Here is a 24,292-nt window from a genome sequence, read left to right as displayed (position 1 = left end):
GTGGTGTTGAGGACATTATGTCTCCTTGATTCCATATGTCTCCAGACATCTGTCTGACATCTGGACTATTTGCGTCCTTTGCAAATTTGTGTTTCTGTCTTGACTCTGTCTGTCTCTCTCTCTCTGTTTCAATTCAATTCAATTCGCTTTATTGGCATGACGTAACAATGTACATATTGCCAAAGCTTACTTTGGATATTTACAATATAAAAATAAATACAAATGAGAATCAAAAATTGTCAACGGGACAACAGTAACAACAATAACCAAGGGTCAATATAACCATACATTCAACAATAACAATAAGCATACAGTAGAGGACATGTGCAGGTTTATTGGTCTGTCAGACACTGTTTCTCATAACTGTCTGTCTGTCTGTCTGTCTGTCTGTCTGTCTGTCTGTCTGTCTGTCTGTCTGTCTGTCTGTCTGTCTGTCTGTCTGTCTGTCTGTCTCTTTCTCTCTCTCTTTCTCTCCCTCTTTCTCTCTCTTTCTCTCTCTCTCTCTCTCTCTCTCTCTCTCTTTCTCTTCTCTCTCATCTCTCCTCTCTACTCTTTCTCTCTCTTCATCTTTCGCTCTCTCTCTCTATCTCTCTCTCTCTCCAGGTAAAGGATGTGATGAAGGATGTGATGGCAGGCCTACAGCAGACCAACAGTGAGAAGATTCTGCTTAGCTGGGTGCGCCAGTCCACCAAGGACTATCCCCACGTCAATGTGGTCAACTTCTCCTCCAGCTGGGCCGACGGCCTGGCCTTCAACGCACTCATCCACAGCCACAGGTATCTATAACGCTCATCCACAGCCACAGGTATCTATAACACTCATCCACAGCCACAGGTATCTATAACACTCATCCACAGCCACAGGTATCTATAACACTCATCCACAGCCACAACTGGCCATCCATAACTGGCCTTCAATGCACTCATCCACAGTCACAGGTATCTATAATGCTCATCCATAACTGGCCTTCAATGCACTCATCCACAGTCACAGGTATCTTTAACACTGATCCACAGCCACAGGTCAGATGTCAGCCCGACAATCATCCATATGTCTTATCCCTAGACCTCATCCAAAGCCACAGGTCAGAGACACTCATCCTTAACACTCATCCAAAGCCACAGGTCAGAGACACTCATCCATAACACTCATCCACAGCTACAGGTCAGAGACACTCATCCATAACACTCATCCACAGTCACAGGTCAGAGACACTCATCCATAACACTCATCCACAGCCACAGGTCAGAGACACTCATCCATAACACTCATCCACAGCCACAGGTCAGAGACACTCATCCTTAACTCTCATCCACAGCCTGAGAGGGAATCGTGAATTTGCTCAAGGTGTAGAAAATCAGATAAGTTGAACACCTGCTCTATTGAAGGTTTAATAGACAGTAGACAGACATATTGGGAGACAGACACGCTCCTCTGAGAGGTTGGGAACAATCTGCCCCCTTCCACATACAAGACATTCGTTATATGCTCATCCTTATCTCTGCCTGGGCCCTGGTCAAAACATACTGCCTCCCGAGTGCCTGGGCCCTGGTCAAAACATACTGCCTCCCGAGTTCCTGGGCCCTGGTCAAAACATACTGCCTCCAAGTGCCTGGGCCCTGGTCAAAACATACTGCCTCCCGAGTGCCTGGGCCCTGGTCAAAACATACTGCCTCCCGAGTGCCTGGGCCCTGGTCAAAACATACTGCCTCCGGAGTTCCTGGGCCCTGGTCAAAACATACTGCCTCCAAGTGCCTGGGCCCTGGTCAAAACATACTGCCTCCCGAGTGCCTGGGCCCTGGTCAAAACATACTGCCTCCGGAGTGCCTGGGCCCTGGTCAAAACATAAGCCAACTTGCAAGGCCAGAGTGACCTCACTTTAAAGAGCCTATAGCTAAATGAAAGCCTTCTGCCTTAGGAATGTCACTTAGGGCATTAATGCTGTCTAAGTGCTGTTTTATAGTGAGCCCTATCCTCAGAGAGTGGTCAACTCTGGTTTAATATGCAGCTAGAATTTGGTGTTTGATGATATGAGAGACTGGTGTCTCATTCATCATTCTAACAAGGCATAGCAGGTAGTGGGAGAAGGGCCACCCACCATGTACCAAAACTCCCCTCCACTGGGGATAAACTAGACTACTTGCTTTGAATAAATGCGCTGGACAGGCAAAACGTCCGAGGCAGTGACCGTGAAGCGAGGTTGTGCAGAGTGGCACAAATCAACATTGCGTCTTGTTGATCATTAAACATCTCATGCAGGGTGTTCTCATCATCATCCTCTTTGTCCTTGGAATTGGAAACATTTCTCAGCTGTATTCAGCTACACGTTTCTTCTCATACATTTTCACACCACCAATGTTCTATAAACACCGTTTTTCACACGATTAAACTTCAACACTCGCTGTCCTTGTACCTTCAGCAGACTGACATCAGTATTATCAACAGATATGAACGTTGAGTCTACCATTTTAATTTACCATTTGAACCTTCAACTTAGCACAAACAGACACTGCCAGGACATACAGGGAGAGAGAAATATACAGTATATATCCTGCTAACATGAACATAAACCTGATTCATCTTACATTCATACCATTCGCTTTTAACAGTAGCCTAACAGTCCCCTGTTTGTCTTTGCCATGCACCGTCCTGGGGTATACCAATGACAAATCAGTATCTCAATGTATTTATTTCAAGGCAACATTACTACATCTGTTTTCCAGTGTGAAAATAAACAATATTGCCAATCCCAAATCAATTATGGGCAAGGTTGTCCCCCCCCCCAACACTCATTTTTCTGCCATCTCTTCATTTTCATCTTCAGAGGGCTTTACAGTTTCTACTCACAGCGACACACATGTAACTCATGTCTGTCACAGTGGGTGGTCCCTGGTGATGTCCCAAAGTCAATATCTGGGGGATAGTCTAATTTCCCAACCAGACGAGTCTCTCACCTGACCATCCTTCACTGTCCGTTTTGTCTCGTCCATTTTGTCTTGTCCATTTTGTCTCGTCCGTTTTGTCTCGTCCGTTTTGTCTCGTCCGTTTTGTCTCGTACGTTTTGCCTCGTCCGTTTTGCCTCGTCCGTTTTGCCTCGTCCGTTTTGTCTCGTCCATTTTGTCTTGTTCATTTTGTCTCGTCCATTTTTTATCAGCAGACAAGATGTCTCCATGCTCACTTCACGTGCTCGGTCTCAGGACTCATGCTGCACTCCTGAGAGAAAGGCAGTCAATAGCTTCCACGTAAACAAGTTGCTGGCTCGGCCTCAGGTCTCAGGTAGAAGTAGTGGGGGACAAGGCCGTAGTGGACGTCATTACTTCAACTGGTTAGAGGGGGTGAGGCTCACATTGATCTGGGTCAAATGATTCCTTCCATGCATCTAGATACCATCCGGGGTCACTATCACCATAACCTGGAGAGGAGACAGACCACAACAGTTTAGGATACAGGAATTTAAGACAAATTATTCACTGTATGACTAATTATTCCTTTTTCCAATAGTCTTAATACAAAAGTCTAAAACAAATAACAAACACTTTTGCAAGTAGACTTTTACATCCCCATCACATTGGTGATCTCAATGCAGAGGTAAAGGGTCAAGGGGGTAGAGGGTCAAGGGGGTACAGGGTCAAGGGGGTACAGGGTCAGGGAGGTACAGGGTCAGGGAGGTACAGGGTCAGGGAGGTAGAGGGTCAGGGAGGTAGAGGGTCAGGGAGGTAGAGGGTCAGGGAGTTACAGGGTCAGGGAGGTAGAGGGTCAGGAGGTCGAGGGTCAGGGAGGTAGAGGATCAGGGAGGTAGAGGGTCAGGGAGGTACAGGGTCAGGGAGGTAGAGGGTCAGGGAGGTAGAGGGTCAGGGAGGTAGAGGGTCAGGGAGGTAGAGGGTCAGGGAGGTCGAGGATCAGGGAGGTCAGGGAGGTCGAGGATCAGGGAGGTAGAGGGTCAGGGAGGTCGAGGATCAGGGAGGTAGAGGGTCAGGGAGGTACAGGGTCAGGGAGGTCGAGGATCAGGGAGGTAGAGGGTCAGGGAGTTACAGGGTCAGGGAGGTACAGGGTCAGGGAGGTAGAGGGTCAGGGAGGTAGAGGGTCGGGGGGTAGAGGGTCAGGGAGGTAGAGGGTCAGGGGGGTAGAGGGTCAGGGGGGTAGAGGGTCAGGGAGGTAGAGGGTCAGGGAGGTAGAGGGTCAGGGAGGTAGAGGGTCAGGGAGGTAGAGGGTCAGGGGGGTAGAGGGTCAGGGAGGTAGAGGGTCAGGGAGGTAGAGGGTCAGGGAGGTAGAGGGTCAGGGAGGTACAGGGTCAGGGAGTTAGATGGCTAACCCTCAGGGAGAGAAACTAAAACAAAACAAAACAGCAATACACTGTCAGAAATATCTGCATTACTTATTACATTCACCTTTCACCCCATGCCTCTGGCCTTTTTAGTGAGGGTGATCCGGCCTCACCAGAAGGTCAGGACAGAGGTTAACACAGAGGTTAAAGGTTACAGGAAATAAAAGAAGGTGAAGAACGCTGCTTTGGTTCGTGTGGGTAGATGACCTGCTAGCTGATCGGCAGCTCTTTCCCTTTCTTCACCTTTACTCAGACTAAATATTTCAAACGTTCAAAACATCCTCTGTTCAAGGTCACATTGTTTTTCAGTACAATTCCCATCAGAATTCGTGGCTGTACACTTCAGAAACTGTTATTTGCGTGTCTTTTAAGGTGCATCGTTTCTCACCCGTGAAGAACCAACTCAAACCCAATAACAAGTCCACACATAATACATCACCCGCTGTATTACCACCACTAACACATATCCATCAGTATAGATGGGTGGGTTGTGTGTGTATGCAGGTGTGTGTGTGGTTAAAACGTAGGGCAAAAACAAACTAATGTCCAGGCCTTACTTCATTGGGCCTTACTTAAGTCTAGGTCCAAAACGCTTCTTAACAGCTTCTACACCCAAGACATAAGACTCCTAAAGAGTTAATCAAATGGCCACCCAGACTATTTGCATTGTCGTCCCCCCACCCTCTCTTTTGCGCTGCTGCTACTCTCTGTTTATTATCTATGCACTGTCACTTTAACTCTACCTACATGTACAGTGGGGGAAAAAAGTATTTGATCCCCTGCTGATTTTGTACGTTTGCTCACTGACAAAGAAAGGATCAGTCTAGAATTTTAATGGTAGGTTTATTTGAACAGTGGGAGACAGAATAACAACAAAATAATCCAAAAAAACGCATGTCAAAAATGTTATGAATGATTTGCATTTTAATGAGGGAAATAAGTATTTGACCCCCTCTCAATCAGAAAGATTTCTGGCTCCCAGGTGTCTTTTATACAGGTAACGAGCTAAGATTAGGAGCACACTCTTAAAGGGAGTGCTCCTAACCGCAGCTTGTTACCTGTAAAAAAAGACACCTGTCCACAGAAGCAATCAATCAATCAGATTCCAAACTCTCCACCATGGCCAAGACCAAAGAGCTCTCCAAGGATGTCAGGGACAAGATTGTAGACCTACACAAGGCTGGAATGGGCTACAAGACCATCGCCAAGCAGCTTGGTGAGAAGGTGACAACATTTGGTGCGATTATTCGCAAATGGAAGAAACACAAAAGAACTGTCAATCTCCCTCGGCTGGGGCTCCATGCAAGATCTCACCTCGTGGAGTTGCAATGATCATGAGAACGGTGAGGAATCAGCCCAGAACTACACGGGAGGATCTTGTCAATGATCTCAAGGCAGCTGGGACCATAGTCACCAAGAAAACAATTGGTAACACACTACGCCGTGAAGGACTGAAATCCTGCAGCGCCCGCAAGGTCCCCCTGCTGAAGAACACATATACATGCCCGTCTGAAGTTTGCCAATGAACATCTGAATGACTCAGAGGACAACTGGTGAAAGTGTTGTGGTCAGATGAGACCAAAATGGAGCTCTTTGGCATCCCCTCAACTCGCCGTGTTTGGAGGAGGAGGAATGCTGCCTATGACCCCAAGAACACCATCTCCACTGTCAAACATGGAGGTGGAAACATTATGCTTTGGGAGTGTTTTTCTGCTAAGGGGACAGGACAACTTCACTGCATCAAAGGGACGATGGATGGGGCCATGTACCATCAAATCTTGGGTGAGAACCTCCTTCCCTCAGCCAGGGCATTGAAAATGGGTCGTGGATGGGTATTCCAGCATGACAATGACCCAAAACACACGGCCAAGGCAACAAAGGAGTGGCTCAAGAAGAAGCACATTAAGGTCCTGGAGTGGCCTAGCCAGTCTCCAGACCTTAATCCCATAGAAAATCTGTGGAGGGAGCTGAAGGTTCGAGTTGCCAAACGTCAGCCTCGAAACCTTAATGACTTGGAGAAGATCTGCAAAGAGGAGTGGGACAAAATCCCTCCTGAGATGTGTGCAAACCTGGTGGCCAACTACAAGAAACGTCTGACCTCTGTGATTGCCAACAAGGGTTTTGCCACCAAGTACTAAGTCATGTTTTGCAGAGGGGTCAAATACTTATTTCCCTCATTAAAATGCAAATCATTTTATAACATTTTTGACATGCATTTTTCTTGATTTTTTTGTTGTTATTCTGTCTCTCACTGTTCAAATAAACCTACTATTAAAATTATAGACTGATCATTTCTTTGTAAGTGGGCAAACGTACAAAATCAGCAGGGGATCAAATACTTTTTTCCCCCACTGTACATATAACCTCAATTACCTCGACTAACCGGTGCCCCTGCACTTTGGCTCTGTACCGGTACCTCCTGTTTATTGCCAAGAGCCTGTCAGTAAGCATTTCACTGTAAGGTCTACTACACCTGTTGTATTCAGCATTTCACTGTAAGGTCTACTACACCTGTTGTATTCAGCATTTCACTGTAAGGTCTACTACACCTGTTGTATTCAGCATTTCACTGTAAGGTCTACTACACCTGTTGTATTCAGCATTTCACTGTAAGGTCTACTACACCTGTTGTATTCAGCATTTCACTGTAAGGTCTACTACACCTGTTGTATTCAGCGCACGTGACAAATAACATTTGATTTGAATTGAATTGGGAGCTCTCGTAACGTCTGTTTTCTGGTTCCTTTATAGACCCGCAGAATTTCACTAACTGCTCTCAAGGCAACGGGCCTCAGGAAGCATTTCACAGGGAGAGATACAGAATCATTGTTAAACTCATCAGAATACTTGGTAGTGGACACCCCATCCTTTCCTGATAGAGAAAATCAACATTTTGTTACTTTTCACTATTTTAAATCTTAATCAGTCAAGTCAGGTCAGAGACATTCATCCATAACACTCATCCACAGGTCGCAGGTCAGATGTTAGCCCTCAAATTCCTCAGTGGGTTTTCCTTATTTTATCTGGCTCAGGGCAAGATTGCAAATTTGTGTCTGCCCTCGAGGCAGAGCTTCCCTCAGAACAAGATTCAATAAGAAAAGCTCTAATCCGCTCAGTCATCATCCAATCAGCTCTTCTACTCCTTTACCTCTTGGCATTTAGTCTGGAACAGAGTGGTCTGATTGGCTAGAGGATGTTTAGAGGATGAATCTGATTGGCTCATTCTGTTCCCGCCCCCTGCAGGCCCGAGCTGTTTGATTGGAGCATTGTGGAGAAGCAGAAGAGTGCCATGGAGAGATTGGATCACGCCTTCAGCAAGGCTGAGCAAACCCTGGGCATAGACAGACTGCTGGACGCTGAGGGTAAGATCCCTGACCCCTAATCCAGACCCTAACCCTGACCCCTAACCCAGACCCTAACCCAGACCCTAAACCCAGACCCTAACCCTGACCCCTGACCCCTAACCCAGACCCTAAACCTGACCCTAAACCTGACCCCGACCCCTAACCCAGACCCTAACCCTGACCCCTAACCCAGACCGTAAACCTGACCCCAACCCCTAACCCAGACCTCTAGCCCAGACCCTAAACCTGACCCCTAACACAGACCCTGACCCCTAACCCAGACCCCTAACCCTGACCCTAACCCTGACCCTAACCCCTAACCCAGACCTCTAGCCCAGACCCTAACCCCTAACCCAGACCCTAACCCCTAACCCAGACCTCTAGCCCAGACCCTAAACCTGACCCCTAACACAGACCCTGACCCCTAACCCAGACCCCTAACCCTGACCCTAACCCTGACCCCTAACCCAGACCCTAAACCTGACCACTAACCCAGACCCTAACCCTGACCCTAACCCAGACCCTAACCCCTAACCCAGACCCCTAGCCCAGACCCTAAACCTGACCCCTAACCCAGACCCCTAACCCTGACCCCTAACCCTGACCCCTAACCTAGACCCTAACCCCTAACCCAGACCCTAAACCTGACCCCTAAACCTGACCCCTAACCCAGACCCTAACTCAGACCCTAACCCTGACCCCTAACCCAGACCCTAACCCTGGCCCCTAACCCAGACCTTAACCCTGACCCCTAACCCAGACCCTAACCCTGGCCCCTAACCCAGACCCCTAACCCAGACCCTAACCCCTAACCCAGACCATAACCCTGGACCCTAACCCAGACCCTAACCCTTCAGTAAGGCGGAGCAAATCCTGGGCACAGACTGCTGGATGCTGAGAGGAAGTGACACCTGTATGGAGCCAGTTCATAATAAAATGTCAGCTGAAACCCCTCAGGCATCTTCTTACTACGACATTTAACCAGAAGCCCATATGATGTCAATATAGGGCCGTATTTACTGTGAGAAATAGTTCCAGTATTACCCTGTGCTCTTGTTTAAGCCAGTGAATCTCATCGTCATCACGCCGGAGTGATTTAGGACTTCCAACCCCTTTTAACCTTTTACTGCACTGGGCTAAATCAGGGCCAATCAGAGTGTCTCTTGGTAGTCTTAAACACATCTACTTTGTAACAAAGTATCCACCTCACACACATGGTTATGGGTTTAACATTAGAAGACACCTGTATCATGTCAGATATGGAGTTGCAATGTATTACATTTTGAGTTTTCATCCCAATATTACACTTCATATACATCACAGAAAACTGAAATATAACAAAGCCGTTTGACATAGAAACCCATGAGGCCACATGAGGGTGATTTGGTCATTTGACTACAGGAAAGGATACGCATCGTATGTTTGGGCTACAGAACATTGGATCATCTAACGAGGGCTGAGTTAGAGCTGTTTGTGAGACTAGGGCAGTCCGAATGGTTTGAGCTGCAAACTATTAAAGCCATCTCTGAAAAGCTGAGACTCTCAGGAACACACACATGTGACATGTTTAGTTCTATGACCTCATGAGCTTCAGAAGAGTCGTTAGAAGGTAAGGTTCTTCTACATAGATCATAGGAAATCCCAGGACATAGTGTCTATAATACTGTAAGGGATTCTTCTACATAGATTATAGTAAATCCCAGGACATAGTGTCTATAATACTGTAAGGGTTTCTTCTACATAGATCATAGGAAATCCCAGGACATAGTGTCTATAATACTGTAAGGGTTTCTTCTACATAGATCATAGGAAATCCCAGGACATAGTGTCTATAATACTGTAAGGGTTTCTTCTACATAGATCATAGTAAATCCCAGGACATAGTGTCTATAATACTGTAAGGGGTTCTTCCACATAGATCATAGGACATCCCAGGACATAGTGTCTATAATACTGTAAGGGTTTCTTCTACATAGATTATAGTAAATCCCAGGACATAGTGTCTATAATACTGTAAGGGGTTCTTCTACATAGATCATAGGACATCCCAGGACATAGTGTCTCTAATACTGTAAGGGTTTCTTCTACATAGATCATAGGAAATCCCAGGACATAGTGTCTATAATACTGTAAGGGTTTCTTCTACATAGATCATAGGAAATCCCAGGACATAGTGTCTATAATACTGTAAGGGTTTCTTCTACATAGATCATAGGAAATCCCAGGACATAGTGTCTATAATACTGTAAGGGTTTCTTCTACATAGATCATAGGAAATCCCAGGACATAGTGTCTATAATACTGTAAGGGTTTCTTCTACATAGATCATAGTAAATCCCAGGACATAGTGTCTATAATACTGTAAGGGGTTCTTCTACATAGATCATAGGACATCCCAGGACATTGTGTCTATAATATTGTAATAAGCTCACATAGTTGCTGTCACAAACTCCACACAGTTGTCACTGACTAGTTGGATATTCATTTCCCCAGTGAGCAAAGTATTTCTGTACTTACAGCATTCATATAAATTCATTCTGATCAGGTTTGTGCTTTGGCGGACCTTGTGTTTTGTATTGACATTTGTCAATAAAACTCATGAATACAACTGTTTATGTCAAATAGTTTTGTGTTCTACTTGTAGCCCTGGTTGTCCTGAAAATAAACTGTTTAAATACTTCATTGTGAAGATAAATATAAGGGCTGGACGTGCAAATCAATGAAAGTCAGATCAATGAGAAGCTGATTTTTGCTGTGGCCTCGGGACTGGTAGGGTTAATAAACAGCACTGTGTTGGTGTGTAAACAGGCCTAAGCAGGACATGACTGAGCATGGTGTTGTTGAGCATGGTGTTCGGTCCATGGTACCACAGTATATTGTTCACTGTGGCGTAGTCCCATGGTCCAGGATGGATTAGTATTCAGTGGACAGATTGTCATCTGTCCCGTCCTAATCAATGATGACACTGGTGTCATGCTCTCATTGAGACGTTAAATAGTCCCAATCACAGAGCGCTAACTACACACCAATGGAATATGGTGGAGCAGAATGCTGATTGGCTACGGCCTAGTAGATTCTGGTCACCTTGGCGATGAGAAGAGATAATCTGGGAGATATGAATTGCATTAATAACTGGGTTTATTGAGGATGTTATGACTGGTGATGTCATTGTCATGCCCTGCCCAGTCATGTTATTATTGGTGATGGGGATGTTATGCCCTGCCCTGTCATGTTATGATTGGTGATGGTGATGCCCTGTCCAGTCATGTTATGATTGGTGATGTTATGCCCTGTCATGTTATGATTGGTGATTGTGATGCCCTGTCCAGTCATGTTATGATTGGTGATTGTGATGGTATGCCCTGTCCAGTCATGTTATGATTGGTGATGTTATGCCCTGACCTGTCATGTTATGATTGGTGATTGTGATGTTATGCCCAGTCCAGTCATGTTATGATTGGTGATGTTATGCCCTGCCCTGTCATGTTATGATTGGTGATTGTGATGTTATGCCCAGTCATGTTATGATTGGTGATTGCGATGCCCTGTCCAGTCATGTTATGATTGGTGATTGTGATGTTATGCCCAGTCATGTTATGATTGGTGATTGCGATGCCCTGTCCAGTCATGTTATGATTGGTGATTGTGATGCCCTTATTTGAGGGTGGTATGTTTGTGATGTTATATAACCACAGCTGTTTTAATAATAACAGGGGGGTACATTGCTACTAATGTTAGTGCAGTAACATGCTAGCTGTTCCCATAGACTTCCAGTCATTTAACCAAGGACGATCCATTTAAAATCGGCGGAAATATATATATATTTAAAATTACATCATTTTTTGCAGCAGTGGCAACAATTTAGTAGCGGAGGTCCACCGCTGCTAGATAAATATAGGGGAAACACTGTCTTATTTGTAGTTGATATAACTGTTGTGGTTGAGTGATACGTCATCCAATAACATCCCATTATAGGAGTGGGATTTATATCCCCCTCTTATTTCTAGGAATCTAGGTGATATATTTGTCCCATGTGGTCATGTGATATACAGTATGTTGCTTCTGTTAGCTGTGTGAAATATATCAGTCCTCCTCCTCCTGCGTGGCTATTTGATATAGCCCACCCTAGTGGCTTGGTGATATATATTGCCTGGTGGCTCCCTGTGTGTGTGTGTGTGTGTGTGTGTGTGTGTGTGTGTGTGTGTGTGTGTGTGTGTGTGTGTGTGTGTGTGTGTGTGTGTGTGTGTGTGTGTGTGTGTGTGTGTGTTATACATGTATATTGCTCTGGTGGCAGTGTATGTGATATGTGATGTTCTCAATGTGATATGTCTCAGTCAGTTATTATCAGGGAGACAGATATGTAGGGTTACAGTCAGAGACGCACACTGCCCTCACTACATCCTCGTTTGTCCTCAGAGAGGGAGAGAGGTAGAGAGAGAGAGAGGGAGACAGAGGGAGACAGAGGGAGACAGAGGGAGACAGAGAGGGAAAGAGAAAGAGAGAGGGAAAGAGAGACAGAGAGAGACAGAGGGTGAGAGAGAGGGAAAGAGAAAGAGAGAGGGAAAGAGAGACAGAGAGGGAAAGAGAGAGACATGGGAAGAGAGAGACAGAGGGAAAGAGAAAGAGAGAGAGAGAGAGAGATGTCCCACAGTTGACAGTGCATGTCAGAGCAGAACTACCATGAAGTCCAAGGAACTGTCTGTAGAGCTCAGATAGAATGTGATGAGTTAAACATTACCAGTCAAAGGTTTGGACACACTGTCACGTCCTGACCATAGTAAGAGGTTATTTTCTATGGTGGAGTAGGTCAGGGCGTGACAAGGGGTGTTTTGTGTGTTTCTATGTTTTCTATTTCTATGTTTGTGTTCTAGGTTTTCTATTTCTATGTTTTTTTGGGGGGGGGGGGGTTGATCTCCAATTGGAGGCAGCTGGTCCTCGTTGCCTCTGATTGGAGATCATATTTAAGTAGGGGTTTTTCTTCCTGGGTTTTTGTGGGTAGTTGTTTTCTGTTTTGTTAATGTACCTGACAGAACTGTTGGCTGTCGTTTTGTTTCTTTTGTCAAAGTGTTTGTTTTCATTAAAATTACAATTATGAGCACTCAACACGCTGCGGCTTGGTCCCCTCTATACGACGCCCGTTACACACACCTACTCAGGTTTTTCTTTATTTTCACTATTTTCTACATTGTAGAATAATAGTGAAGACATCACAACTATGAAATAACACATATGGAATCATGTAGTAACCAAAAAAGTGTTTTATATTTGAGATTCTTCAAAGTAGCCACCTTTTGCCTTGATGACAGCTTTGCATACTCTGGCATTCTCTCAACCAGCTTCATGAGGTCGTCACCTAGAATGCATTTCAATTTACAGGTGTGCCTTGTTAAAAGTGAATTTTTGGAATTTCTTTCCTCCTTAATGCGTTTGAGCCAATCAGTTGTGTTGTGACAAGGTAGGCGTGGTATACAGAAGATAGCCCCATTTGGTAAAAGACCAAGTTCATATTATGGCAAGAACAGCTCAAAAAAGCAAAGAGAAACGACAGTCCATCATAACTTTAAGACATGAAGGTCAGTCAATACGGAACATTTCAAGAACTTTGAAAGTTTCTTCAAGTGCAGTCACAAAAACCATCAAGCGCTATGATGAAACTGGCTCTCATGAGGACCACCACAGGAAAGGAAGACCCAGAGTTACCTCTGCTGCAGAGGATAAGTTCATTAGAGTTAACTGCACCTCAGATTGCAGAGTTCAAGTAACAGACGCATCTCAACATCAACTGTTCAGAGGAGACTGCTTGAATCAGGCCTTTATGGTCAAATTGCTGCAAAGAAACCACTAAAGGACACCAATAAGAAGAATAGACTTGCTTGGGCCAAGAAACACGAGCAATGAACATTCGACAGATTGGAAATCTGTCCTTTGGTCTGATGAGTCCAAATTTGAGATTTTTGTTTCCAACTGCTGTGTCTTTGTGAGATGCTGTAACGTTCGGCGTCTGGTGACGAGGAAGCGGACCAAAACGCAGCTGGGAGCGAACACATGTTTATTCTTTTACACCGAAATAAACACGTACACAAAAATCAAGAAAATACCGATACGTTAGCTGCTCAAAATCAAAGAGACAACACCCCACAAACAGCGTGGGGAAAACAGCACTTAAATGTGATCCCAATCAGAGACAATTAGCGACAGCTGTCTCTGATTGGGAATCGACAGAACCCAACCTAGAATTTCCCACCTAGAGCCTACACAAGGCTAAAACGTAAACAAAACACAAACCAAGGAAAAATACCTAACATGACACACCCTGACCCAATATCCCCGAGTTCACCTGGTCAGGGCGTGACAGATGCGTTGTGGGTGAATGAATGATCTCTGCATGTGGGGTTCCCACCGTGAAGCATGGAGGAGGAGGTGTGGTGGTGTGATGGTGCTTTGCTCGTGATACTGTCAGTGATTTATTTAGAATTCAAGGCACACTTAACCAGCATGGCTACCACAGCATTCTGCAGCGATACGCCATCCCATCTGGTTTGCGCTTAGTGGGACTATCAGTTGTTTTTCAACAGGACAATGACCCAAAACACACCTCCAGACTGTGTAAGGGCTATTTCACCAAGAAGGAGAGTGATGGAGTGCTGCATCAGATGACCTGGCCTCCACAATCACCCGACCTCAACCCAATTGAGATTGTTTGGGATGAGTTGGATCGCAGAGTGAAGAAAAGTCCTTCAAGACTGTTGGAAAACCATTCCAGGTGAAGCTGGTTGAGAGAATGCAAAGAGTGTGCAAAGCTGTCATCAAGGCAAAGAGTGGCTACTTTGAAGAAATCAAAAATCGAAAATATATTTTGATTTGTTTAACACTTTTTTGGTTACTACATTATTCCATATGTGTTATTTCATAGGTTTGATGTCTTCACTACTATTCTACAATGTAGAAAAGAGTAAAAAGAAAGAAAAACCCTTGAATGAGTAGGTGTGTCCAAACTTTTCACTGGTACTGTATCTCTGGGGAAGGGTATACAACTATTTCTAGAGTGTTGAAGGTTTCCAAGAGAAAGGGTTAATGAAGCTAGGGGCACAGAGATAGAGAGAGACAGAGAGAGAGAGAGTTGATGAGGCTAGGGGCACAGACAGAGAGAGAGAGAGAGAGAGAGTTGATGAGGCTAGGGGCACAGAGAGAGAAAGAGAGAGTTGATGAGGCCAGGGGCAGAGAGAGAGAGAGAGAGAGAGAGAGAGAGAGAGAGAGAGAGAGAGAGAGAGAGAGAGAGAGAGAGAGAGAGAGAGAGAGAGAGAGAGAGAGAGAGAGAGAGAGAGAGAGAGAGAGAGAGAGAGAGAGAGAGAGAGAGAGAGAGAGAGAGAGAGAGAGAGAGAGAGAGAGAGAGAGAGAGAGAGAGAGAGAGAGAGAGAGAGAGAGAGAGAGAGAGAGAGAGAGAGAGAGAGAGAGAGAGAGAGAGAGAGAGAGAGAGGAGAGAGAGAGAGAGAGTTGATGAGGCCAGGGGCAGAGAGGGAGAGAGAGAGAGAGAGAGTGAGTAGGGGCACACAGAGAGAGAGAGAAAGGGTTGATGAGGCCAGAGAGAGAGAGAGAGAGAGAGAGAGAGAGAGAGAGAGAGAGAGAGAGAGAGAGAGAGAGAGTGAGTAGGGGCACACAGAGAGAGAGAGAAAGGGTTGATGAGGCCAGGGGCAGAGGGATGTTGTGGTGATGTCTGTCTGTCTACTGAACAGACTGAATCATCACAGAGCCAGTTGGAGCTGCAGCTGTGGCCTTCATTAACATGGCTAGCTACCTCACACTCCAATGGGAGACTATAAAGACAAGTGTGCATCCTAAATAGGGTCCTGGTCTAAAGTAGTGCACTATATAGGGAAGAGGGATCTGGTCTAAAGTAGTGCACTATATAGGGAATAGGGATCTGGTCTAAAGTAGTGCACTATATAGGGAATAGGGATCTGGTCTAAAATAGTGCACTATATAGGGAATAGGGTACTAGTTGGGCTATGTCCTAAATGGCACCCTATTCCCTGTGTTGTGCACTACTGTTGACCAGGACCCACATATGGACTCACTCAAAAGTAGTTCACTATATTTGGAGTAAAGTGCAATTTCAGACATACCCCTTGTGTGATTCTGCCAAATAAAAAAGCCTCACCATCAACTAAACTGCAGTCTCTCTCCGTTTACCAACCGCTTATCTTCCCTCTGGGCTCAACACACCACCCTGCCATCCATCAGTTTCTATGGTTTCCATTATTCTGGTCTCCAGTTACCTCTGTGTGATGGATTAGGCGAGGGGGGGTTGAGTCTTTTCAAAGTACCACTGAAGCCTTTAATTCCAGTGTTTTCAGATAGTGTGGGTGGACTATTTTTTGGCAAAGCGCTCCAGGCGTCGCAAGTGGAAAATAGTTCAACTTTTGTGCAGTAACAGTGCTGGGAAAACAGGCGGTGTGATCGATGACTCTGGCATCAATTACTCTGCTCTTTATGAACTGCTCTGCCATCCATTACAGTGGCTGATGGATACGGTCTTAATGAAGGCAGATGTGGCTGTAGTCTAGCAGCATGTCAGCCAGCTACAACTCCACACACAGCTCTGTATAGATGAGGCATTGTTTTCTATTGCAAGGATGTGTCCCTCTGAATGTCATCATGACTAGAGAGGAAGGGAGGATGAGAGGGAGTGAGATAGAGGTAGAGAGTAGAGGTCGACCGATTATGATTTTTCACCCCCGATACCAATTATTGGAGGACCAAAGAAGCCGGTGCCGATTAATCGGGCGATTATTTTTTTATTTTTTGTAATAATGACAATTACAACAATACTGAATGAACACTTATTTTAACTTAATATAATACATCAATAAAATCAATTTAGCCTCAAATAAATAATGAAACATGTTCAATTTGGTTTAAATAATGCAAAAACAAAGTGTTGGAGAAGAAAGTAAAAATGCAATATGTGCCATGTAAGAAAGCTAATGTTTAAGTTCCTTGCTCAGAACATGAGAACATATGAAAGCTGGTGGTTCCTTTTAACATGAGTCTTCAATATTCCCAGGTAAGAAGTTTTAGGTTGTAGTTATTATAGGAATTATAGGACTATTTCTCTCTATACGATTTGTATTTCATATACCTTTGACTATTGGATGTTCTTATAGGCACTTTAGTATTGCCAGTGTAACAGTATAGCTTCCGTCCCTCTCCTCTCTCCTACCTGGGCTCAAACCAGGAACACATCGACAACAGCCACCCTCGAAGCAGCGTTACCCATGCAGAGCAAGGGAAACAACTACTCCAAGTCTCAGAGCGAGTGACGTTTGAAACGCTATTAGCGCGCACCCGACTAACTAGCTAGCCATTTCACATCGGTTACACCAGCCTCATCTTGGGAGTTGATAGGCTTGAAGGGGTGGAACGTTCCAACAGGAATCTGTTCCAAAAAACGTAAAGTAAAAGGTTGCCAACCAACAACGCACACAAAGTAGCAACGCATACAAACCTAGCTAACTAGCTGCCGAATAGGCATCAACTCACCACGTAGCTTATCCTTAATGTTTGTCCATAGGCAAACAGACATGTGAGGACAGACATTTTTCAGAATAAACGTGATGAGTGAAAAACGCAATGAAATAGACCACTCCCTACCCGGTATCTTATTCTGCCGCTATACAACTTTGTATGCGTTGTTTTTTGGAAACATTGTTATTTACGAAGTTTTTGGAATAGATTCCTGTTGGAACGTTCCACAAATTATACCCACCCAGGCTGAAGTCATAAACAGCGCAATGCTTGAAGCACAGTGAAGGGCTGTTTGAATGAATGCTTACAAGCCTGCTGCTGCCTACCACCGCTCAGTCAGACTGCTCTATCAAATCATAGACTTAATTATAATATAATAAACACACAGAAATAAGAGCGTTAGGTCGTTAATATTATATATATTAATATGGTCGAATCCGGAAACTATCATCTCGAAAACCAAAGTTTTTTTCTTTCAATGACATACGGAACCGTTCTGTATTTTATCTAATGGGTGGCTAAGTTGAAATATTCCTGTTAGGCATTGATGTTTATGGTTAGGTACATTGGTGCAACGACAGTACTTTTTTCGCAAATGCGCTTGTTACATCAACACCCGTTTGTCGAAGTAATATCATCAACCATGTGTAGTTAACTAGTGATTATGTTAAGATTGATAGTTTTTTATAAGTCTAATGCTAGCTAGCAACTTACCTTTGCTTCTTGCTGCCCTCGCGTAACAAGTAGTCAGCCTGTTAATCCTTGTGGAGTGCAATGTAAGGCAGGTGGTTAGAGCGTTGGAATGGTAACCGAAGGTTGCAAAAACGAATCCCCCCTGAACAAGGCAGTTAACCCCCGTTTCTAGGCCGTCATTGTAAATAAGAATGTGTTCTTAATCTGACTTGCCTAGTTAAATAAAGGTGTAAAAAAAAGAATCGGCAAATCGGTGGCCAAAACTACCGATTACCGATTGTTATGAAACCTTGAAATCGGCCCTAATTAATCGGCCATTCCGATTAATCGGTCGACCTCTAGTAGAGAGAGGGAGTGAGATAGAGGTAGAGAGAGGGAGTGAGATAGAGGATGAGAAGGGAGGTAGAGAGAGGGAATGAGATAGAGGATGAGAAGGAGAGGTAGAGAGGGGGAGTGAGATAGAGAGGGAGTGAGATGGAGGATGAGAAGGAGAGGTAGAGAGGGGGAGTGAGATAGAGGATGAGAGGGAGTGAGATAGAGGATGAAAGGGAGAGGTAGAGAGGGAGAGAGGGAGTGAGATAGAGGGAGAGAGAGAGTGACATAGAGGTAGAGAGGGAGAGAGGGAGTGAGATAGAGGGAGAGAGAGAGTGAGATAGAGGGAGTGAGACAGAGGAAGTGAGGGAGAGAGCAGGAGAGGAAGATTAAGAGAGGGAGAAGAAGAGATTATTAGAATGAGCTAGAGGATGAGAGGATGAGAGAGAGGTAGAGAGGAGAGGTTGTTCCATGTCTGTGATGAGAGAGAGAACGAGGGAAAGACAGGAAGCAGTTCCATGTCTGTGATGAGAGAGAGAACGAGGGGAAGACAGGAAGCAGTTCCATGTCTGTGATGAGAGAGAGAACGAGGGGAAGAGAGGAAGCAGTTCCATGTCTGTGATGAGAGAGAGAACGAGGGAAAGACGGGAAGTAGTTCCATGTCTGTGATGAGAGAGAGAACGAGGGAAAGACAGGAAGCAGTACCATGTCTGTGATGAGAGAGAGAACGAGGGAAAGACAGGAAGCAGTTTCATGTCTGTGATGAGAGAGAGAACGAGGGGAAGAGAGGAAGCAGTACCATGTCTGTGATGAGAGAGAGAACGAGGGGAAGACAGGAAGCAGTACCATGTCTGTGATGAGAGAGAGAACGAGGGGAAGACAGGAAGCAGTTCCATGTCTGTGATGAGAGAGAGAACGAGGGAAAGACAGGAAGCAGTACCATGTCTGTGATGAGAGAGAGAACGAGGGGAAGACAGGAAGCAGTTCCATGTCTGTGATGAGAGAGAGAACGAGGGAAAGACAGGAAGTAGTTCCATGTCTGTGATGAGAGAGAGAACGAGGGGAAGACAGGAAGCAGTTCCATGTCTGTGATGAGAACGAGGGAAAGACAGGAAGTAGTTCCATGTCTGTGATGAGATAGAGAACGAGGGAAAGACAGGAAGCAGTTCCATGTCTGTGATGAGAACGAGGGAAAGACAGGAAGTAGTTCCATATCTGTGATGAGAGAGAGAACGAGGGAAAGACAGGAAGCAGTTCCATGTCTGTGATGAGAGAGAGAACGAGGGGAAGACAGGAAGCAGTTCCATGTCTGTGATGAGAGAGAGAACGAGGGAAAGACAGGAAGCAGTTCCATGTCTGTGATGAGAGAGAGAACGAGGGGAAGACAGGAAGCAGTACCATGTCTGTGATGAGAGAACGAGGGAAAGACAGGAAGCAGTTCCATGTCTGTGATGAGAGAGAGAACGAGGGGAAGACAGGAAGCAGTTCCATGTCTGTGATGAGAGAGAGAACGAGGGAAAGACAGGAAGCAGTTCCATGTCTGTGATGAGAGAGAGAACGAGGGAAAGAGAGGAAGCAGTTCCATGTCTGTGATGAGAGAACGAGGGAAAGACAGGAAGCAGTTCCATGTCTGTGATGAACGAGGGAAAGACAGGAAGCAGTTCCATGTCTGTGATGAGAGAGAGAACGAGGGAAAGAGAGGAAGCAGTTCCATGTCTGTGATGAGAGAACGAGGGAAAGAGAGGAAGCAGTACCATGTCTGTGATGAGAGAGAGAACGAGGGGAAGACAGGAAGTAGTTCCATGTCTGTGATGAGAGAGAGAACGAGGGAAAGAGAGGAAGCAGTTCCATGTCTGTGATGAGAGAGAGAACGAGGGAAAGAGAGGAAGCAGTTCCATGTCTGTGATGAGAGAACGAGGGAAAGAGAGGAAGCAGTACCATGTCTGTGATGAGAGAGAGAACGAGGGGAAGACAGGAAGTAGTTCCATGTCTGTGATGAGAGAGAGAACGAGGGGAAGACAGGAAGCAGTTCCATGTCTGTGATGAGAGAGAGAACGAGGGAAAGAGAGGAAGTAGTGTCATGTCTGTGATGAGAGAGAGAACGAGGGAAAGAGAGGAAGCAGTTCCATGTCTGTGATGAGAGAGAGAACGAGGGAAAGACAGGAAGTAGTTCCATGTCTGTGATGAGAGAGAGAACGAGGGGAAGACAGGAAGCAGTTCCATGTCTGTGATGAGAGAGAGAACGAGGGAAAGACAGGAAGCAGTTCCATGTCTGTGATGAGAGAGAGAACGAGGGAAAGACAGGAAGCAGTTCCATGTCTGTGATGAGAGAGAGAACGAGGGAAAGAGAGGAAGCAGTTCCATGTCTGTGATGAGAGAGAGAACGAGGGAAAGACAGGAAACAGTTCCATGTCTGTGATGAGAGAACGAGGGGAAGACAGGAAGCAGTTCCATGTCTGTGATGAGAGAGAGAACGAGGGAAAGACAGGAAGCAGTACCATGTCTGTGATGAGAGAGAGAACTAGGGGAGGACAGGAAGCAGTACCATGTCTGTGATGAGAGAGAGAACGAGGGGAGGACAGGAAGCAGTACCATGTCTGTGATGAGAGAGAGAACGAGGGGAGGACAGGAAGCAGTTCCATGTCTGTGATGAGAGAGAGAACGAGGGAAAGACAGGAAGCAGTTCCATGTCTGTGATGAGAGAGAGAACGAGGGAAAGACAGGAAGTAGTTCCATGTCTGTGATGAGAGAGAGAACGAGGGAAAGAGAGGAAGCAGTTCCATGTCTGTGATGAGAGAGAGAACGAGGGGAAGACAGGAAGCAGTTCCATGTCTGTGATGAGAACGAGGGAAAGAGAGGAAGCAGTTCCATGTCTGTGATGAGAGAGAGAACGAGGGGAAGACAGGAAGCAGTTCCATGTCTGTGATGAGAGAGAGAACGAGGGGAAGACAGGAAGCAGTTCCATGTCTGTGATGAGAGAGAGAACGAGGGGAAGACAGGAAGCAGTTCCATGTCTGTGATGAGAACGAGGGAAAGAGAGGAAGCAGTTCCATGTCTGTGATGAGAGAGAGAACGAGGGAAAGACAGGAAGCAGTTCCATGTCTGTGATGAGAGAGAGAACGAGGGAAAGACAGGAAGCAGTTCCATGTCTGTGATGAGAGAGAGAACGAGGGAAAGACAGGAAGCAGTTCCATGTCTGTGATGAGAGAACGAGGGAAAGACAGGAAGCAGTTCCATGTCTGGGATGAGAGAGAGAACGAGGGGAAGACAGGAAGCAGTTCCATGTCTGTGATGAGAGAGAGAACGAGGGAAAGACAGGAAGTAGTTCCATGTCTGTGATGAGAGAGAGAACGAGGGAAAGACAGGAAGCAGTTCCATGTCTGTGATGAGAGAACGAGGGAAAGACAGGAAGCAGTTCCATGTCTGTGATGAGAGAGAGAACGAGGGGAAGACAGGAAGCAGTTCCATGTCTGTGATGAGAGAGAGAACGAGGGAAAGAGAGGAAGCAGTTCCATGTCTGTGATGAGAGAGAGAACGAGGGAAAGAGAGGAAGCAGTACCATGTCTGTGATGATTGTGTTGCTGTGATTGAGTCTCATCAGCAGTAATGAGATATCAAATGGTTCCTGTCGGCCAGGTTATTAGCAGGCTGAATGAGGCAATAAACACAGAGCTATAAATAGACCATGGAGCATCTTATACAGAATACAGACAGGATTCAGACAGGATTCAGACAGATTACAGACAGAATACAGACACACATTGCTGCTGCAGGCAGGGACATAAACCCTCTCATACCAGTGCATTAAAACCTATGTATGTTCTCATATAGAGATAGATGTAGAGGTGAGAGACAGAGAGAGTAGGAGAACGAGACAGTATGAGAGTAGGAGAAATAATGCATGCAGATGAGAATTAGGCCGATAACCGCTAATGATCAAAATCCAGAAAAGAGCCGTTAAATTCTACAACCACCTAAAAGGAAGCGATTCCCAAACCTTCCATAACAAAGCCATCACCTACAGAGAGATGAACCTGGAGAAGAGTCCCCTAAGCAAGCTGGTCCTGGGGCTCTGTTCACAAACAGACCCCACAGACCCCCAGGACAGCAACACAATTTGACCCAACCAAATCATGACAAAACAAAAAAATAATTACATGACATATCGGAGAGAATTAACAAAAAAACAGAGCAAACTAGAATGCTATTTGGCCCTAAACAGAGAGTACAAGTGGCAGAATACCTGACCACTGTGACTGACCCAAACTTAAGGAAAGCTTTGCTATGTACAGACTCAGTGAGCTAGCCTTGCTAGTGAGAAAGGTCGCCGTAGGCGAGACCTGGCTCTCAAGAGAGACAGGCTATGGTGCACACTGCCCACAAAATGAGGTGGAAACTGAGCTGCACTTCCTAACCTCCTGCCAAATGTATGACCATATTAGAGACACTATATTTCCCTCAGATTACACAGATCCACAAAGAATTAGAAAAGCAATCCGATGTTTGATAACTCCCATATCTACTTGGTTGAAATACCACAGTGTGACATCACAACAGCAAGATTTGTGACCCTGAAAGAACTTCTGTGTGAGTGTAATGTTTACTGTTTATTGTTAATTTCACTTTTGTATAATTATCTACTTCACTTGCTTTGGCAATGTTACATATGTTTCCCATGCCAATAAAGCCCTTGGAATTAGAGAGAGAGAGAGAGAGAGAGAGAGAGAGAGAGAGAGAGAGAGAGAGAGAGAGAGAGAGAGAGAGAGAGAGAGAGAGAGAGAGAGAGAGAGAGAGGAGAGAGAGAGAGAGAGAGAGAGAGAGAGAGAGAGAGAGAGAGAGAGAGAGAGAGAGAGAGAGAGAGAGAGAGAGAGAGAGAGAGAGAGAGAGAGAGAGAGAGAGAGAGAGAGAGAGAGAGAGAGAGAGAGAGAGAGAGAGAGAGAGAGAGAGAGAGAGAGAGGTGGGAGAATAAAGGTGGATCCATACCAGACAGTGCTGCTGCAGACTAGGACATGTCACTCAGACAGACCCAGACATGAACCCTCTTATAGATAAAGAACATGGACACTACAGAGAGCTGATGATAGTACTGTACACCTCTAATGGTTCATATCCTCCAGGATGTTCTGTCTCACTCTCTGCGTCCCAAATGGCACCCTATTCCCTATGTACTGTACAACTTTAGACCAGAGCCCCATGACCTATGGTGCACTGTAAAGGGAATAGGGTTCCATATGGGATGCAGCCACTGTCTGGTTTCTTCTTTGATGAATCATAGATGTTAACCCTGCTGAACCTACAGGAACCTTTAAACACACAATACATTACTGCATGTCTTCTACACTCCTTCACTGCACTCTTCTCTCTTCTCAATGGGTTTTATTGTCAAGTGGTCAGTGGTACTGAGTCTAACCTTTCTCTCTCTTTTCCCCTCCACTCTCCGCTCTCTCCTATATTCTTTCTCTGTCTCACTCTCTTTGTCTCTCTATCTCTCTCTGTCTCTCACTCCTACCCATATCTCTCTCCCTCTCCCTCTCCTCTCTCTCTCTCTCTCTCTCTCTCTCTCTCTCTCTCTCGCTCTCTCTCTCTATCCCCCTCACCCTCGTCTTCCCTCTCTGTCTCCCTCTCCCTCCCCCCTCTCTCATTCTCTCCCTCCCCCTCTCCCCCTCTAGATGTGGCGGTGCTGCACCCTGATAAGAAGTCAGTCATCATGTACATAACGTCTCTGTTCCAAGTGCTGCCTCAGGGCGTAACCATGGAGGCCATCCAGGAAGTAGAGACTCTGCCTCGGACCATCGTCAAGCAGGAGGAACACTTCACCATCCAGACCCAACAACGCTACTCCCAACAGGTAGACACACACACACACACACACACACACACACACACACACACACACACACACACACACACACACACACACACACACACACACACACACACAGGCTGTGTCTCAAAGAGCACCCTATTCCCTTATATAGTGCACTACTTTTGACCAGGGCTTATAGTGCTAGGGTCTAAAGTAGTGCACTATATAGGGAATAGGATGCAGGCCGTCTGTATCTCTATATGTTACTCTGGCATTTTCATAATGGTA

At 45.5% G+C, this 24,292-nt stretch overlaps 1 protein-coding gene across 1 annotated transcript; it reads left to right on the top strand.

The window, feature by feature from the left end:
• Positions 1-603: 603 nt before the first annotated feature.
• Positions 604-24,046, top strand: LOC115181727 (dystrophin-like; the record flags this gene model as incomplete). Its single annotated transcript, XM_029743551.1, has 3 exons — positions 604-776; positions 7,568-7,686; positions 23,868-24,046. Coding segments are annotated over 3 exons (471 nt in total), but the record flags the coding sequence as incomplete, so codon positions are not given.
• Between the last annotated feature and the right edge of the window lie 246 nt (positions 24,047-24,292).

Source organism: Salmo trutta, unplaced genomic scaffold (assembly GCF_901001165.1).
Source record: "Salmo trutta unplaced genomic scaffold, fSalTru1.1, whole genome shotgun sequence".
Classification (NCBI taxonomy): domain Eukaryota; kingdom Metazoa; phylum Chordata; class Actinopteri; order Salmoniformes; family Salmonidae; genus Salmo; species Salmo trutta.
Note: the sequence above shows the minus strand (reverse complement) of the source record. Positions and strands in the feature narration are given on the sequence as shown.